Source organism: Centruroides sculpturatus, unplaced genomic scaffold (assembly GCF_000671375.1).
Source record: "Centruroides sculpturatus isolate CEXI.00-Female unplaced genomic scaffold, Cexi_2.0 scaffold918, whole genome shotgun sequence".
NCBI lineage: Eukaryota > Metazoa > Arthropoda > Arachnida > Scorpiones > Buthidae > Centruroides > Centruroides sculpturatus.
In genome coordinates, this window is record NW_019385109.1 from 155,392 (window position 1) to 175,686 (window position 20,295).

The 20,295-nt window shown below is 28.5% G+C and overlaps 2 protein-coding genes across 2 annotated transcripts in view; one reads left to right on the forward strand and one right to left on the reverse strand.

Moving 5' to 3' along the window:
- The window catches only part of LOC111634857 (dynein intermediate chain 3, ciliary-like), a 20,418-nt gene extending 9,082 nt beyond the window's left edge, over window positions 1-11,336 (reverse strand). Inside the window, exons 1-7 of the mRNA XM_023379698.1 lie at window positions 11,074-11,336; window positions 10,765-10,926; window positions 8,714-8,835; window positions 7,422-7,561; window positions 7,229-7,342; window positions 5,799-5,941; window positions 2,607-2,735 (exon numbers count right to left, since the gene is read on the reverse strand). Of these exons, the coding sequence (XP_023235466.1) occupies window positions 2,607-2,735; window positions 5,799-5,941; window positions 7,229-7,342; window positions 7,422-7,561; window positions 8,714-8,835; window positions 10,765-10,926; window positions 11,074-11,256 (993 nt within the window). The 5' untranslated portion in view covers window positions 11,257-11,336. The remainder of the gene's footprint in view (window positions 1-2,606; window positions 2,736-5,798; window positions 5,942-7,228; window positions 7,343-7,421; window positions 7,562-8,713; window positions 8,836-10,764; window positions 10,927-11,073) is intronic.
- Window positions 11,337-14,121: 2,785 nt separating this feature from the next.
- The window catches only part of LOC111634851 (cytochrome P450 3A24-like), a 9,435-nt gene continuing 3,261 nt past the window's right edge, over window positions 14,122-20,295 (forward strand). Inside the window, exons 1-13 of the mRNA XM_023379688.1 lie at window positions 14,122-14,207; window positions 14,281-14,377; window positions 14,452-14,501; window positions 14,894-14,990; window positions 15,068-15,196; window positions 15,266-15,503; window positions 15,578-15,720; window positions 15,792-15,915; window positions 16,002-16,083; window positions 16,262-16,370; window positions 19,083-19,171; window positions 19,245-19,385; window positions 19,451-19,616. Of these exons, the coding sequence (XP_023235456.1) occupies window positions 14,143-14,207; window positions 14,281-14,377; window positions 14,452-14,501; window positions 14,894-14,990; window positions 15,068-15,196; window positions 15,266-15,503; window positions 15,578-15,720; window positions 15,792-15,915; window positions 16,002-16,083; window positions 16,262-16,370; window positions 19,083-19,171; window positions 19,245-19,385; window positions 19,451-19,616 (1,530 nt within the window). The 5' untranslated portion in view covers window positions 14,122-14,142. The remainder of the gene's footprint in view (window positions 14,208-14,280; window positions 14,378-14,451; window positions 14,502-14,893; window positions 14,991-15,067; window positions 15,197-15,265; window positions 15,504-15,577; window positions 15,721-15,791; window positions 15,916-16,001; window positions 16,084-16,261; window positions 16,371-19,082; window positions 19,172-19,244; window positions 19,386-19,450; window positions 19,617-20,295) is intronic.

Below are 20,295 nucleotides of genomic sequence, written 5' to 3' on the forward strand. Positions count from 1 at the left end.
AAAAAAAAAAAAAATACACTCAACTAATCACATCTCAATATTTTTACAGCCCGTTTAAATTGTCCGTAAGTAAACAAATCTTTATATTCTTCTTTTAAGGTTTTCCTTCTATCTAATATTTAATATTTAATATTTAATCATACGACCCTATGTCCATTGGCCTTTTTCAAGGGTCAAAAGAATAACTAATGATACAAACATTTACAAAGTATACAATCAACAAAACAACTAAAAAAACAGAGAAGAGAAATACATAAAAAAAAAAAAAAAAAACACTCAACTAATCACATCTCAATATTTTTACAGCCCGTTTAAATTGTCCGTAAGTAAACAAATCTTTATATTCTTCTTTTAAGGCATTCCAATTATATATAAGTTGATAAAATGGTGCATCTCTTCCAAAACTGTGCTTGACTTTTGGTAAAATCAAATTGTTTTTCCAACGGTAGTTATAATTAGAAAACCTAAAATATTTATTTAATTCTTCGCTTATATAAGAATTTTTCTTGCTCACCTTTATTAGTTTAAAACCTTCCAAAAAAACTTGTTTTTTATATAAAGCTTTTATTTTATCAATTTTGATCTGGTTATAAAAAGAAGTGACAGAGGAATCATAAGGCAACTTATATAATGCTCTTATAAAGTTATTTTGTATAACTTGCAATCTATTCAATACAAAAGAAGAAGCTGTACCCCATACAGAAATACCATATCGAAGTTTAGGTTCCATGCAAGCGTGATACAAGCGCAAAACAGTCTCACAATTTAAAAAACTCATTATTCTTTTCAGTATTCCAATATATCTAGATAAAGACAGTGTTAAATTATTTATATGATTGTTCCATCGTAACTTATCATCAATTTCGATTCCTAAATATTTTACAGTATTAACTCTTTGAATACGTTCATTATTTATTCTTACTTGTATATCTTCTAAATTCACTTTTTTGTTTTTATTTGATAAACAAATATAATTTGTTTTATTTTCATTTACTCTTAAGTTATTATTTTCCATGTACTTACTTAATTTAGATAACAAAGAGTTTATATTATTTTCAACCAAATGAAGATTCCAATCTGCATATGTTATAACAATATCATCTGCATACAATATAATATTATTCTCAGGAATAGTCTCTACAATATCATTTATATAAATATTAAAAAGTAAAGGGCCCAAAACGGATCCTTGTGGTACACCTTTGTTAACTCGAAATGGTTTTGATATTGAATTTTTTACCTTAACATAGTACGTACGATTTGATAAATAGGATATTAGCCATTCCAATGGCACACCTCTCAATCCAACTTTAAACAATTTTTGTTTTAATATCTTAATATCAACACTATCAAAGGCCTTGGTCAGATCGATAAACACCGCCATTACAATATTTGCATTATCGAGACTGGTGCTAATATATTGTTTAAGATGAGTCAAAGCATCAATTGTTGAGGCCTCTCTTTTAAAACCATACTGATTTTTACATATAATTTTATTTTTATTGATGAATTCAAAAAATCTACTATAGAAAACCTTTTCAATTATTTTAGTTATACTCTGAATAATAGTAATTGGACGATAGCTCTCCAAGTTCTGTTTAGATCCTTTATCTTTAAATATTGGGATTACGAGATTGTGTTTAAGCTTCTCCGGAAATCTCCCATACTTAAAGGATTTATTAATTAAATAAGATAATGGTAAAGCAATTATATCTGCTATTTGTCTTAAAATAAACATATTTAGCTTATCAATATCCGGAGTGTTTGCTTTTACACTCATAATATAATCAAAAATCTCTTTAGGAGAAGTCTCTTCCAAAACAAAAGAGTCGAGTATACAGCGTGAAGAGGAATATGAGAAAAAATTATTTTTTAACGTTGATGTCACAAATCCTCCCATCTGTCTATAATGTTCAGCAAATATATTACTTATTTTTTCTTCATTTTGAAAAAATTTACCATTATATTTTAATTGATTAATTTGTGCGTTATCCTGTGTTTTAACTGCTTCGATAGGTAGACCTTTAATCTTTTGCCAAAATTCTTTAGAAGAACGTATATTAGAAAATTGTCTGTCGTAGTAATCTTTCTCTTCTTGTCTAATTTTATATCTAATATCCTTGGATAACCCTCTCAAATCCATTAATATTTTACTACGTCGATCTCCTAAAATACAACACTCTTTTAATTGTTTAAACAACCTCTTCTTCTGGCTAATTAGCTTTTTTGTATCATTTGAAATAATTTTTGCCAAAAATACCTTTCTCTTTATCTTGGTTTTCTTATTTAGTGTTATTATAGGAAAGTATTTATTAATGAAAATCTGCAGGATATCCTGAAAGTAATCCGCCAATTGGTCAACAGAAAGATCTGCAGAATAATAATAATCCCAAGCGAAACATGCTGACAATGCATTACGTAAAAGACGTGTTGATAAATTATTTATTTTTCTACGTGTTTTTAGCGATTTACCACCCATTTCCATATCTTTCCTTGGGAGAAAGAAAACTATAGGTGTATATCAGATAAAATAACAATATTTTAAATGTAAAGCTAAATTATTTTTTATAATTTTAAGGATTAATAATGAAAAAATTGTAACTTACAATTGTTGGATCATATTCTAAACATCTAGCTCGATAAGCATTTTTACGAGATGGCTTAATTCCTTTTCTGGGATCCAAAATTAAAACTTCAGTAGGTTCATTTAACTTTCTTATATCCCACCATAAAACCTAATTTAATAAATTTTTTAAAATTTAATTTACATTCAAATATTTTCTAAAAATATTAATTAATTTTAGTGCTACTTTCGATTAATAAAAATTAATAATGGACTTTACATTCAAACTATATTGTATTCTTTTATTAGTATGAAGTCAAATGTAATTTTAAAAAATGCATAGCATAAATTTCACCAATTCATTGCGGCAAAATATTAAAAATTGTGGTAGTCCCATCTGATATGATATTTTATTTAAAACTTTGTTATATTATTAATTATTATAAAGCGCTTATTATAAGTGCTTAATTTTGAGTGTAAAGATGGATTTGTAAATGCTAATAACGAGTAAAATCTTCATTAAGTTTCTAGCTAGTCAAATCACGAATGACATACGACCCACTCTATCTCTGCACCCTCGACCTTTAACCAACAAAATTTAATAGCATCAATGTCCCTAATACACAAACCTCCCCTGAATAACGGCCAGATACCCTTAAAAAGATTTCCCAGGAGGTATCGTCCAAGTGTTGCGTTGCCCGTTGCCATATCTTAACAAAACAAACAAATACTTCGTAAGACTTTTCAGACTGTTTATTTTTCCATTTAATTGTAAATTTATCAGCCTAAAATGAGATTTTAAACGGCTATATTATGAGAAATTTTTAATGCTAATAAGGAGCCATTCGTTAATTACGTGTGCAGTTTTGATCCACTTTTGACCCGTACTTTGCTATTGTGTATAATAATGTACTTTTAGCAAATCCCTCCTGTTTAATTACGGTTTACGTGTACGATAGCACTGGAGCCCTGACAGTGAAATGACTAAAAGCATTTAAAAATAAATATATATATTTTTCACTATACCGTATAAGAGCAAATTCGTATCCCCCTAATACCATTAAAAATGTCTATGTAGACAATGCCTCGATGGCTTCCCTCTCCGTCGTTTACAATGACGTAATTTTCACTATACCTCTCCCCCCTAAACTGTATATGCAATTAATAAAGGGCTCCTAAAATTACTCTTACTAGAAAAGTAAGTTACATCAAGAACTGGAAACGATGTTTCTCGATATAGTTAGCCTGAGCGAGAAGCTTGAGCTATCATATGTTATTGTTATCCACATTTGATATCATCAATTATCACATACTGCCATGACGCTCATGTCTGTCCGCTACAACTGTCAAGAATTAACGCGATTGACAAAGCGTAGTAACAGCGGGCCAATACAGATCAGGGTGCGCGATCCTTGCCATAATGCGATTTGCGTGCCAATTTTCGTACGTGCGTTAATCAAACCGAATAGTTTGGCCGAATAGCCGAATATTCGGCCACGCTCCTAGTCGAATATACTATTCGTTGCATCATTAGTAAGATGTCTTCTGTGAAAAATCTGAGGATATCTTTTTCGAGCTTACGAAGTACAAATTCGCGCATATAAGTCCTGAAATGGGACTTCTCATTGGGATCCCTTCTTTTGTTTATACGACTTCCGTTGAGTTTACAACTTACTGAGAAATAATAAAGACAAACTAAAGAAAGAAGAACAGACTAGAAAATACAAAATACCTTATGAAAATCAATAGCTACGGGTCGAAAAAGATTACGTTGGAGTCACAATAAGAAACCTCATGGTGCGACTCAAGGAACACAAGTACAATATAGAAAAAAGCCACAATAATACAGTTTTAGCGGCAATGTCACAGTTGGAAGGCTCTGTTATAAAGTGGGATGAAGCGAAAATCATTAAAAAGGTACATTCTCCAACCATCGCTATGGATACGGAAAAAATAGAGATTTACAAGAGTAAGATCAAAGGGCAGTGCCTGAACTTTTTTCCCTACATATTTTTCTATTCGCATATTTATTTGTATTTTGTTAATCTTGTATATTTTTTATGTTTATTTTTATTTATTGTTAACCTCATATTTTTCATAAGTTATTTATTTAACTCGTTTCAATTTTAATTTGTATTTAGAATTCTTCAAAAGTTAAAATTTAAATAGAATGTTCCATTTTTAGAACTGTTTCTAAAAAAACAGTTTTAAAAAACCTGATGATGGCTCATAGGAGTAGGCTGAAAACGTTTGTAATTAAAAATTTTCTCTCAGTTAATGCATACATGTGGTCGTAGATTTGTAATTTATTCTCTGCTGAGCACGTCCGAAGAGTATTAGCAGTCATTTATGAATAATAAAATTACAAATATTAATATAATCAATCATATTAATTATAAAATTTCAATGCGTTTTACAAATGCATTTTTTTTCTATTAAATTATTTCAAATTTAATCCATAGTTTAGAACATATTAATTTAAAAAAAATATATTGCCCATAAAGAAAATTTAGCCAGCCAAACACAAAAAATAAAATAAAATAATTAATATATAATAGACATACTCATAAAGAAACAATAATATTAAAAGAAGCTTGTTAATTTAAATTCAAAATATTTTTTTCAGTTTGTCGAAAAGGAAAATAAAAATAATGTAACGTATTAAACCAGAGATGGGCAACCTTTTTCGAAATGGTGGTCCAAATAAAATTTCTGTACTGTATACACGGGGCAAATATTATCTTGCCTTTCCAGGATTATAATTTAAACTAATTGAAATGGTTTGTAATAAAACTTGTCATAATTTTATGATATTTATTGTAATATTTATTTAAAAAATCTCTCTATAAGTTGAAACGACAGTTAGCTTGAACAACACCTGTCTATCTATGAACTATGATGTAAATGAAATTTTTATATAATAAAAAATATGTTTAGATTTTTGAATCACCAAGAATGAAATAGTACTGGTGATTCAATACCTAATAAATATTTGAGTTAAAAATTGGAGGTGATGTATCAACTTTCAAATTTATTTATTTAATAAGCCTATTCAATATGTCTACACGTATGCAGTAATAAAATTGCTTCAAAAGTTTTATAATGAATTAGAATAAGTTCATAACTCTATTCAAATTTATTTTATTCATACATTGAATTGTCTATATCTAAAGTGAATAATAATTTATTTAATGTATGCAGTTTGCCTATTATTCTCAGAATACAACTAACTTACTTGCCCATCTGTGGATGCAGAAAAACATTCTTTTCCTGATCTCGAATGCAACCATAACGCTTTGTAAACGGGATCATGATGGCTATATTCAGATGGAGTTACTTGAAAAGGTTCAGAATCATTCTTTCTTAAATCCCAAAAACCTTTAAAAAATTAAACATATTTTAACGATAATCATTTTCAGAATTAATAAACCTTTACTTTCCAAAGTAAAATGTAAATACTGAGGCTTATTCTTATTCTGTTTAAGTCATGATTACAGTCTTAAAAGTTATAGACTGCATCACAAATAATTACAAATTACCTGTAATTTTATTATTCTGTTTTTCTAGAGATGCAACTAGTCTTAGTAGAAAGATATTTTATTTTATATCATGATTTAAGTATGTTTATCATGGCATCTATTTTCATAGAACATATTGAAATACATAAAATTATTAGAAATATAATAGTATATAAAAACGATTTATACATATACTGTATATATAGACTATAATACGTAAACTATATATGTACTGTATATATACTGTACATATTGTAATATATACATATAGATGACTGTTTTTTAAATTATTAATACAGATAAAATTAATAAATTTTGTTTTTTAGAAAAAATAAATAAATGAAACAAAATAAAAAAATCTTTTTAAAAAGAAAGAATAAATAAATTATGTTTTGCAGTGATGGAATTAAATAATTATATGACTCGTATATTAAAATATTAAAGAGTGAATTACTGGACTCCACATGCTTTTCTACGCTAGCATTTGAAATTACAATAGTTCAAAAATTAGATATAAGTAAAATAACACACGATTCTGCTCATTTTTAGACTTTTTTAATATATATTTTTGTTATTTTTTTTAAATTTAATATATTGTAGTAAAGTTTGAAAATAAAATGAAATATATTCTCTAATTGTTGCTATTATAAAAATTTGTTATTAATTTAGTTGCTTGTTGATATTCTATTATTTTTCTTAATTAATTTCTTTAAAAACATCATGCGATTTATTTTTAATAGTCTAACTGATATAAAGCACCATTATAAAGTCAAACCCAAGTGATTTCAAAAAGGATAAGATTGATAAGGTAGAGCTTCGACAGTAATCAAAATTTAAATACTTAAAAATTTCTTATTTTATTCGGTATTCTATATTGTTTTCCTGCAATATAAAAAAAACAGACTGTAAATAAAATGACATTTTCATTCCATAAATTAATAAGAGCTCTAAAAAGATTTTGCATGTTCCTCAAAATTGTAGTTACGCACTATTAGATAAATATAAGAAAAAACAAATGAAAAAATTTAAGTAAATTTATTTATGTAACATGTATTAAAAGTTTATATAAATTTATACGTATTTAGTTATTAATTTATAACTATAATTTACATATATAAGATATTGTAGATAAAATATCTTTACTTACCTATCTGACCATTAAATGCTCCAGCTAATAAATAACTAAAATCTTTAGGATTAAATTCTGCACACATCAATGATGAAGAAAAGCATAAATTTGTAACTGGTTGAGTTAAATTATCTGAAAAAGTAAATAATTTAAATATTTCATTGAATGTTTCAAGCTAAAATATTTCGATTATATTATAAAATAGGCATACTAATGTCCCAAATATATGATTCTTTAGGAAGCTTTGATGATTCCTCAAATTTTAAGGTGGAAAGAGTAGTAACTAATTTATTTTCTTCTTCAGGGGACCAAGATATACATGTAACATACCGTGAAGGAGTAGTATTATCTCTATAAATAATCATTACGTCAATATTAAAATCAAATCAACATTATTTGATGTGACTTCCGCCTTTACAAAAGGAGATACAAAAGAAACACTAAGTTTTTGTACCTCCATTTGATATTTCTTATTATCTACGTACAATTTTGTATAAGTTAAAATTAGTTAAACTATTTTAACATATTTAATGAATGACAAAATAAAAATATAATAATAATAATAATATTCTTAACAAAACTCCGCCACACTACTAGCTGACTAGAGGCTCTGTTTGAAGAGACTAAGGAGTTTATGGAAATTTTTACTCGCTCTCAGGAGAGGGTAAGTGTCCCGTTTACCCCCTCTGTGAACGATCATGGCAGTAGACAAATCCAATAAAGGGAAAAAAGATTCCAGCCGTTAAAATTTAAAAACTGGTTCATCTTTGACGTTTACCAGCCAAGATATGGGGATGACTTCGAAGGAAGGAAAGGAAGAGGGGTACGAGACACCGTAGCTGTATTCAATGCCTCCAATTAGTAATAACACACGTATTAGCAAATAAAAATCAAAATATTGATAAAACGGAAATAAAATAAACATAAGAAATTATACAATTCATATCCAAAACATTAAAGTTCACTGTTAACAAGTTCGTCCAAAAAGTTACCATCACCGACGAACGTTACAAAGCGCCCCAATACGTCAATATTAAACTTGAGTAATGTGAAAAGGCATATAAAAAGTCACAAAATGTAAATTGCATTTAAACATTCTTCTACAATTAGAAATAATTTTATTATTTTTAAATAGGACGATAGTAACAGAAAATTTATATTGTCAGATTTATAAGAAAAAACGCAATAGTAAATAGTAAATACTGTTGTTGAAATTTCATTTCATTATTTAATTATACCTCGTATTTTAGATATGGTCAAATTTAATTCACATTATAAAATTTTTTGTTAGTTTGGTTATAAGCTTTTTTTGCTAGTCTAATCTTTCTTTGTCTTAATATAAATTATCTGTTCAGAATAAAGTTTATATTAACGTTATTTTTCAGATATAGTTCATATTTTAACATTTAAATTATCATCAAAACATCTAAATTTAATGCATCACAGTATTAAGTTTCAAAATTATCAGTATAATCGTATATCTTTATTGGTTATTTAACTAACCTGATTACATTGACAACTCTTGTTTCATCATTTATTATATCTTGTTCTTCCTCCTCATCGCTGACAAAATATTCTTCATAAATATTGATAGCATTATTTTGTTTCACGCAATGTTCCAATTGCTAAAATAAAAGAATTTTAATGAAATTTGCTAATAATAGACGTTGTGAGTGCTTTCTGCTGTCTAATACACACCAGAATCATAGTAAAAAACCAGGTTAACATAAAAATACTAAAATATGATAAAACTTGTTAGTCAATGTCTAAGAAAAACATAAATGGTAAATGTAAAAGAAAATATGTATAGTATATGGTTTAAAAAATTAAACAAGTCGCGTTTCAAGTTAAACTTGTTATAATACAAGGAAAATTTATCTCGAGACGAAATGTCGTTTTAATATTTTTAAATAAAATTTAATATATATGTAATCTTTAAATGAGAAAAACATATACATTGCCTTGACATCTACTTGGACTGACAATGTGAGTTGGTAAAGGAAAACTGACAATGTGAGTTGGTAATATGGTTTATTAAATATTGAATACCTCTGAAATCAAAAAGTATCGGAAATGGTTCAATAAAACGCGTGATTTTAATTTGTTCATCAAAATCTTCAAAATTTATTTCTTCCCCTTCACAGTAAACCGCTCCCACTGCGATGCACTTATGCCAACGTCTTTTCCAATCACCGAAACATGATTTAAATTCGTTTTCGTGAAATTTCTTTAGGATTCGCAGCGAATTTTGTTTAATGGCATCAATTGACTCAAAACGGTGACCACAAAGCGAAAATTTTAGTGGATGAAACAGGAAAAAGTCACACGGTGGCATATTGAGTAAATACGGAATTTGTCGAAATTTGTCCAAAAATTCACGAATAACATGAATATTGTGTATATTACGAATGATAAAACATGGTAGATCCATGTTTTATCATTAGTAATGATGCGTTTTAAGAACGATTCGCCTCGAGAAATCATTTCCTCGACCACTCGAACACGTTGTTGCTTTTTTGGAAAAAAATTCAATGTTTTCGTCCCAAAAAGAAACGATTCAAGACCAAATTTTCCTTTAAAATTGCTTGACAAGATCCAAATGATACCGGAAAATGTTTAATAATGTTCCTAATTGTTAAACGATGATCATTGAACACCAAATCTCTGACTCGAGCGACGTAATGTTTATCGGTTGAAGTGAATAGTTCGTCTTCGACGCATTCTCTGCCTCCCTCGAACATCTTGTACCGATCGAAAACTCTTGGTTTTGATAGACTATTGTCTTTGGTGACAATTTTTCAATATTTTTGTAGCAGTAGTCTAATTTCGTTGCGAAAACATGCTAAAATAACTAAAATGCATATAAAAATTTTTAGACCTATCTCAGAGATACTAAACGTTCGAACTATTAAAATTTTTATTGATCTTTAGCAGTACCAGATGAAGCTTGTACCAGACCCTAGACAAAATTTAAATTGGAGCCCCATTTAAATAAGTCGCTTCTAAAGAAATCTTAAATAATGCCACTTAAAATTTTATTAATAATATAAAATAAAAATAATAATACAATAATAATAATTGTATAATAAAAAATTATCTTGTGTAACGAAAAATGCATAATTATAGTCATTCAACTTTTAAAAAGCCGAGCCCCTCCAAATTACGGACCCTAGACATTCGTCTTATTTGTCTTTAGTAATTTACTGTAAAAAAAAAAAAAAAAAAACAATCGGCAGCAACCCAAACATTTAAATCTAATCACAAAGAAAATTTTTGAATTTATTTCAATGTTAGACCGAATTAATTTTGTCTGTTAAGTTATGACAACGCAAACTTGGACGACCTGTCTAGGAAGAGATGCCTTCAGGGGGATCTTTTTAAAATTTAACTGGCCCCTATTCAGTCATTACAGACGTGGAGAAAACCCAGAAAACTCCATCGACCGAACTCCCAGTGTTTAGGGAAAGGAACCGCTTGGCCATGAATTTATTTTGAATCATAAAGTTACTGTAATTGAAAAATATATTTAAATATATATTTATCGATCTACTTACTCCCGCAAGATTCAAAACGACATTTTGAAAATGTTCATCTTTTTCAACTTTCTTTCGAAATCTCGTCACTTGTTTCTCATCTGTCGGATCGACGTCTTTCGGCCATCCACCTTCTTCGTGGTTCATGCCTCTATTTTCTGTTCCATAATGTTCAGTGTTAACCTGTTTTAAATACACAAATATTGTTAAATATAAAAGAAGATTTTTTTTCAAAATGAAGATATATTTTTAAAATATCGATTTAATTTCAATCATAATAAATGTATAAAATATATTTGTTATTTATAATACAAATATAATCTTTAATACCTGATTACAGGCTACGACGGTCGAGCATTGGACTTCTCTATTAATTCTAGACACGTGGACAAAATTATCCCGGAGTGAAATATCCGGTACAATATCGACCAGAATGTCTGGACCGTGATCGGTAAAGTTACAAGGTCGTCCGAATTGCCTTCGTTTCTTCGTATAAATGTAATTTATATTCATTTTTGTAGTCAGTCAGACGGATTCCATTTTGAAATTGAACGAGCCGGTTGCTATGGCAACTTTTAATAAACAAGCATAAACATCGGAATCTAACATAATTTTTTCTTTTTGAAAATTTTAAATATTACGTAAACTTTATTATTTCTAATTTTTATATAAAATTTTTCTTCGAATTAATTTTAAATAAAATATAACAGTTCGGTCATATCTTGTAATTTTTTAATATATATATATGTTATGCATACTAATTAACATCGGCTCTATTCTTATTCTGGAAAGACTATATCATGAGATACAGCTTGGTTAATGAGTCAGTAAATAATGATTGGAATATTGATACCATTAATTTCTTGTAAATAATATTTATAAAAATACAGTAATATAAACATCTAAAAGCCGATAGTTAGGTGTATATATTAAAGCCGAACGAATACCGGATTATATCGGACTACATATTACTATTATTAATTTGGCAATACAGGCAGGCATTAGGCACTTTCTCTTGCTAAATTTAATCATTATTATTAAACTAACATTTTAAAAATTAATTTAGAAAGAAACTGAACGGCCAAAAAACGGAACTCGAACCCGCAACTCCCAGCTTACCGTGCCAGCCACATTACCCGGATATTCGTCCAATTCCTGCTTTCAGAACTTATTAATTTGGATATAACCATACCCGATTACCTATGATGGCATAGCATTTAATTAGTAATAGCAGTATTAATATAATTCGATATAATCCGGCAATTTTTTGGCTTTAATATAAAAATAATTTCTTCTCTACGTGTTAGTTGAACGCTTAAGATCATGCCGAACACCAATTACAATTTTAGTTGTAGACAGGTCCAGATTACATGACAATAGCCGTGAAAGCAAACCAAACAATAATAATTCTAATTTAAACTTAATCTATCGCTTTTATCTCATTGAAGTTTTCAAAACAGTACACACTAAAAATAACCATTACGAAGAGAATTAAATCAGTCATAAGCAAAAATCAAAGCTCATTTTTTATTAGAATTGTATGTAAGGAGTAAAAAGGCTAAAAACAATTAAAATTTTGAAATATTTCATATGAAAAAAATGTATAAAAGTACTTGTAATCCTTCTCTTATTACAATTACAGTAGAACCTCGATTATCCGGACTAATTGGGGATAAAGGTTGTCCTGATAATGAAAAATTCGGATAATCGAAACAAATACTTTAATTTGTCTTTTAATGATAATACAACACGTTTTCTTTTCGATGACATATCGATAATATTAAAAGTAAATACTGTATTTAAATCGTGATCAAATTTTCAAGAAACAAACGTTCGTATAGAATTTCGACTACTACTGACCAACGCTAACAGACTACTTATTGTTTAAAAGGCCCTCTGGTGGCGCAAGAAGACGGATTTTATAAAATAAAAAGCAGTTGAAACTGCATTTTTATGAATAAAAATTTGACAAACTATTTATCGTTTTATGACGAGTAATATTTTTTCGTCGCGTTTGCGGCTTTTAAGTAATGCATAAACCTTCGAAACGCGAGGCCCTTCGGACCGCGAGGCATAGGCGGTGGCCCACGTCGTCCATGTCTTACGCCGCCCTTGGTCATAGAAATGATGTAATTTGAAAATAAATTATTTATAAATACGTATGTCAAGTTATATTTTTATTACGACGCAAAATATATTTAAGAGTTTACGATCACTGTGCCGGGTGAGACGTTGTTGAAACAAAAAAAGTTATGTATTCCATCGCGTACATAAACAGTGTCGTAATTCGCCAAGTGCAAATCAGCAAATTCGTAAAATTTTTGTTTATTTTGAACAATCCGGATAATCAAAAATCCGGATAATCGAGGTTCTACTGTACATTATTACAAAGCGGTAATATCTCTACATCTTGGATAAATTTCGTTTTCAGTGATGATATTGTTTATTTATTTATTTCTCGTTTTACGCTGTGGGCACTAAAAGTGCGTTAAAATCATATCTATCGTGGATTCGGCCAAGCCCACATTGGAGGGCCGCCAGTTGGCGAGTGACGAGCCTCCCTCACTATTAATTTAAAAATTTAACATACCTGCACTTGCATATTAATGAAAACCTTAATGAATTGCATCTTCTAATGATGAAAGTAAGTTAAGTTCTGTACTCCAAAATTTAATAGAATCGACATCCTTTATATACAAGTTTACATTTACCCCATATTTTTCACTTTTTTTGAATCAGGCGGTCTCAAAATGTCGAGAGTTGCGAAACACCCGGAGGGTCAAATCTGACACGATTACAATACTTCCCCTTGTTATAACAGCTGGGAAAGTAAAACAGGTATAATATTTTCAGATTTAATCTTTCAGTTGTGTCATAGAATTCTTTTTATAAAAAATTTCCTTATATGGCCTGACTCCATATCAGTTTTTATATTTCTTTAATTCTGCAGCATGCTGTAAGTGTACTGTACTGTACTGTACATCAGAAATAAGCACCTTTGTTATTTTAAGAGTGTAGAAATTATAATATTACAAACTATAACCAAATATCTGAATGAGAGTTTTTTAAAAATACAGATTTAGGACTGTATATGAAATTATTTCCATTTAAATTTAAATCATAATGAAATTATATATATTTTATCTATAAACAAATGTGAACATCGAACATGCTAAATTAAGTGATGATGTTATTTATTTAAATAACAAACAAATACGTTATTTCGGGTTGTTCACATTTTGGGAAACTGTAATCAATTACTAAATTTATATTTACCACAAATGTGTTCGTCTTTATCAGATTTTGATGATAATTATTATTGTTTATCAAGGTTTATCAATGACTAAACACTTTTTCAAAATATAAATCAACTAAAATTGCATCAAAATAAACATAAGCATGGACCCTTTCTCTATAACAGTTTCCTTTTTTCTCCTGGTTATAACTATCTTTCTATGGTATAGGTAAGTAATATGAAGCATTATTTACGTTTATTATTAAAATGTGGATTTATTTGAAAAAATTTAAAATGTTTAGATGGAGAATTAATAAACTGTCTTTATTTACTAAACTTGGAATACCTGGTCCTAAACCAAGTTTTTGGACAGGTAATTTAAAGGAGATAATTGAGAAGGTAATAAAACTTTTTGTTTCTTTCCTCTTAATATTCCACAGATTGTTGACTTTTTTCTTAAATTCATTTTATAGGGCATCAATTGCGAAAGCGAATGGATTGAAAAATATGGAAAAATAGTTGGGTATGAGAATTTTAATAAATAAATTAAATTTACGATAGAAATTCCAGTAAATTAATTTTGACTAAGTAAATAAATGGTGAAAATTTTAATTATTTAATATTTAAGTACTGTATTATTTTATTGTTGTATGGTCATGGGCGATCTGCCAAGAGAGGATGTCTCCGAAAGGCTTTTCTATGAGAAACTGGTTCCTATTTAGGTGTTATACACGTGAATAAAATTCGGAGAACTTCACGCGACCAGTTCTTTGGTCCTCCTTTTTTACTATATTAAAAATTGATCGAGAGATGCTTAGAATCATTATTTATTCTAAGCATCAATTAATTACGCATAAAATAAAACATTCCTTTATCATTTATAAAAAAGCCTAAATCAGTTTCTATTTTTCTTAGTTACTTCTTTGGAACTAGACCAATTTTACTAATTGCTGACCCAGAATTGTTAAAGATTGTTTTGGTTAAAGACTTTACTAATTTTATGAATAAAGATGTAAGTTTTGTAATTATTTTATGTCCCAACATCCTTTTCAATAATTCACTGTATACTTTTTTTACAATATAATTAAGGTTTTCGTGCCTTATGCGGGTGTTTCTACGGAAAAAATGAAATATGCCATTGGATTGCAAAAGGATAAACAATGGAAATTCATTCGTAGCGTTATTACACCTTCATTTAGTAGCGTAAAATTAAAAAGTGTAGTTATCTAATTTTAAAAAATTATTAAAAATATCTGAGAATTTTTTTATAAGATATCAATTTTATAGATGATGCCTATATTTAATGAGTCCATTGAAGTATTCTTAGACAAGATTTCACAAGAAGAAAGCAAAAAGTCATCTTTCGATGTATATCCTATGTACAAAAAGATGGTTTTGGATATAATTACCAAAAATGCTTTTGGAATATCGACAAACGTTCAACTTAATGATGATAATATTTACTTGAAATGTGTTTTGAGAGTCCTCAATAATGGAGCTGCTGACATTCTAAATTTCGTATCCTGTAAGTTATTACTTATTATTGTCCTTCGTAAGTTATTAAAGCATTGTATACATAAACAGAGTATTTTTCTACAGTATGCTTTCCAGAAACGGAACCGATACCATCATTTTTAAAAATAACCATAGACAAATTTCGTTCAAAGTTAGGTTTACCGTCTGTAACTATGTTGGTTAATATTTGCGAAACAGTGATCAAGAAGAGAAAATCGGATCCTCAGGTTCTTCATTTAAAATATATTCCTCTATCTTTAATTAATTATACATTTTAATTGAACTTTTCAAATTTCAGTCTCGACGTCCCGATTTACTTCAAAGTTTAATCGATTCTTCTATTTCTAAAGAAGAATTGTCAAATACCAAAATAGAAGAATTAGAAGCGAGTGATGATTCTAAGGAGAAACACTCTACAACAGGTTAATACTTCATTTATTTATCTATATATTAAGCCTATATTCTGTGAAATCAATTTTTAACACGCCTTTATCATCTTAAACGTTAGATAAAAACAAGTCGAGTAAAAATCTTCAATTTTTGACAAAAGAAGAAATTACAGCTAATGCAATGGTATTTATAATAGCAGGGTGAGACCAATTCAAATTTTGATAAATATTCAATATTCTCTTAGAATTCTTAAATTTAATAATATTTAAATGCGATAATTATTTTAAAATATATATTTATTTCTAAAGTAAGAGCTTAATTTCATTAAAAATCAGATAAATTAATTTTTAAATGAATTTTACCGAACATTTATTATAGTTATGATACTACAAGTAGTTTGTTGGCTTTTACAACTCATTTTCTTGTTAATAATCAAAATATTCAAGATAAAGTGAGGAAAGAGATAATGGATAACGTAGACTGTGAAGTAGGTTTACATAATTCATTTTATAATTATCTCATTAATAACTATTTTACTTTTATACATTATATTAATTACAAAACAAATAATTAAAATCTCTAATAATTTTTATTTAAAAAAAAAAAATATATATATATATATATAAGGTACTTAAAAAGTGTTAACACTTATATGGAGAAGATGCAGTCACTGAGGGAAATACTTTTCTAAGAACTCCACAATCGGGTCGTGATTTCTTGCACACGACTTATGTAGAGAACAACTTGCCACTCTACATACACATCCAGCATAAAAACGTCATGCTGGACGAGCGGTCTAAGGATCCAGACTCATATTCCTGCAATTACAATAGAAATATGAATTCTGGTTCACGACAGTGGGCCAGAATTCATATTTCTATATATTCGTGGCCACGACAGTGGGCCACGAATCCCACTCATGACAAGATCGTTTGACGCCCGGACTATGGTGCAGCTTACCGCTCTGGACGATCCGGATTAGATCCAGACGAGTTAAAAAAACCCAAGGAATTTTGTCAGTGGTGGTTCCTCCGGATATGTCGGGTCACGTCCCTCACTACCTGGCCGTCTTAGTATGGACTTGGCCGAACTCAAATCGGGTTTACTAAAAAGACCTTCTTTATGACGGATTTTTAAAAAATCTGGCATAAAAGTTGCTTTCATATCAGTGTTAACTTTTGAGGCGCCCTGTATATGTATATAATAATAAATTTATGGTAAGTTGCAAATAAATAATTGGTATCTTACAATAATATGGCTTTTATTTCTTACCTTTCATTCGTTTCTCTGATTTAATGATATCCTATGCGATTTAAGCCATGAATTTCTATTCTTGTTTTATTCCAATGCAATGTTCTACATTGAGGTGTTCGAAATTATCTTTATCCACAATTTACAAATTAATTCTATAACAAAAAGTGATGTTTTTCGTATTTTGCTTACTTAAAATTTGATTCAAAAACCAAAAGATATGATGTTAAACGACAATGATAGATTGGATTGACGTCCTATCACTTGTTTCGTGAAAATTTCTCCAGTTCAGTGATTTTTTGACATCGCAGACAGGTAAAACAAAATAAATACAAAGTGTGTATAATTATGCAGATAATTAACTATCAGGAGAAGCTACTGTAGTGTTTAGAGGTCGTCTCCCTACCCCAATATAAACAAATTCGGATGAGTAGTCGGTCACCAAAAAACTTTAATAATATATTTTAATTACAAAATGGTTAAATTTGTAATAAATTATTACGAAATCTAGCAGAATATGTGCTTAGCCTATTTAACTGATATTTTGTAAGAAGTATCGGTATCAGCTATAGATATCAATCAGCACAATCAGCTGCTACACCCAATGATAAATATCTAAATAAGGCCCTGGTAATTATCACTAGACGCCGAATTTAAAGGGAAGCATCAACAGATGTGATAATTTTAGTTTTCAAATGTAAACAAATTTGAATTGTTATTGTTAGGCATTAACTAAAGCATTAAAGAATCTTTGAAACACCAACATTAAGTCGCTATTTATTTTCATATACAGTAGAAACAGGTTATATTCTCAGGCACCAAAATTCTTTGCAGAGGTCCTAGTTTTATCCGTTATCGCAATCAAAAGTTGGATCATCAAGAAACTTGAAATAGGCACTAAGGTTGTTCTGATTACTCTGTATTATTATTTCCCCCATTGTTATCTTTGTTAAACTGATATTTTTATTTATTTATTTAAATGCAAAATTCAGATAAATTTATAATCAGTTATATTTATCTGAGTGCCATTTTTTTATTACCTACAAATCATTTATTATATACATTTTACTAAAAAAGTTAGATTCTTTAATACCATAAATAGTTTTTAAATATATTAAGATATATTTTTGATATATTAAATTTATTTTTAAGATATAACAAAATAAAATTATACATACTAAACAATATTTAAAATATGTATTTAATTATTATTTCATTTCAAATTTAATTGTCTTTAAAAGATATAAAATATAAAAATGTGTTTATACTAAAATACTTTAGACAGTAATTTGAGTGTTATTATATTTGTTCTAATTTTATCTCAATAGTTCTGATTCTAATTTTTTGTTTAGTGTTTCAAAAATTCTTCAACTTTATATTTGTGTACTATAAGGAAAAATTATATTAAGTATATTTAAGATATAATCAAGATTTAATATAAGGTTGAACTAACTGCTGTGCTTACTCCACTGAATCAATCAATGCACCTTTAACAATAGGTCAAAGTTAGCCTCACAGTATGCTTTTCTTCTTCAACAGAAAGATCTACAAGCAGAACACAGATGGGAACTTTGTTCTGCTTGTAGATCTTTCTGTTGGAGGAGGAAAGTGATTGGTGGAATACTAAGTCTGTAAGCTTTAGGACCACATTTCTCAATCAGTGGCATGCAGAACTCTACAAGAGTCCATGATCCATCATGGTGTGAGTGTTTTAGAGTCTATGTATGACACAAAAAATGTTGAGAACCATTGCTCCAGAATACCTGAGAGATATTGGTATGCATTTCGAACATGGAATAGCAGAAAGTCTCTACTGTTAAAAGTGCATTAATTAATTCAACTTAAATATAGTTTTACAACTGTATTAATGATCCATATTTATAAACTTTTTAACAATTTAGTTTTGTCTTGTACTAATTAAAAAACATCAAACTTACTTTTGCTACAGAAACAACTAACAATTGAAAATTTATCAAAACTTACCTATTTAGATCAAGTATGTTCAGAGACATTGAGATTATTTCCTCCCTTAACCAGGTGGGAAAATTTAAATCTTTTAAAATACGTGTTTAAAGTATCTTCTAAACAATAATATTGTATTATTTTATAGTTTTATTAATAGAATCACAAGTAAGCAATTTTATTACAAAAATATAAAAATACCAGAGGGTTTAACATTACAAGCACCACTCTGGCAAATGCAAAGGAATACAGAATATTGGGACAACCCAGAAATTTTTGATCCGGAAAGGTATGATTAATAGTAGTTTACTTTATAAATGATTTTTACATATAACAATGATAATTTACTAACAGATTTTCTCCTGAAAATAAATCTAAAATAAACCAAATGATGTACCAACCTTTTGGAATGGGACCAAGAAACTGTATTGGAATAAGAATGGCTAAAACAATTGTAAAATTGGCATTATCTCATCTTCTGTATAAATACAAGTTATTACCATCTGAAGAAACAGATTCTGTAAGTTATTCAAGTATCTAAACTTCTAAACTAATTTTCTTTTGCTATTGATTTTAACCTGTGAAAAAAATAACTAGCAATTATATGTATGAAATTGAAAACTTAAATGTTTGACAAAATCAATTTACATTAATACAGTCGACCCCCTATAACACTGTTGATTATTCCGTTTTATATGAATTCCATGTTGTACGAGTCACTTAGATTTTACAAATGTGTGCCGGGCTTTGAATGGTTCACATATTTGTAAAATCTAAGTGACTCGTACAACATGGAATTCATATAAAACGGAATAATCAACAGTGTTATAGGGGGTCGACTGTATTAATGTAAATTGATTTTGTCAAACATTTAAGTTTTCAATTTCATACATATAATTGCTAGTTATTTTTTTCACAGGTTAAAATCAATAGCAAAAGAAAATTAGTTTAGAAGTTTAGATACTTGAATAACTTACAGAATCTGTTTCTTCAGATGGTAATAACTTGTATTTATACAGAAGATGAGATAATGCCAATTTTACAATTGTTTTAGCCATTCTTATTCCAATACAGTTTCTTGGTCCCATTCCAAAAGGTTGGTACATCATTTGGTTTATTTTAGATTTATTTTCAGGAGAAAATCTGTTAGTAAATTATCATTGTTATATGTAAAAATCATTTATAAAGTAAACTACTAT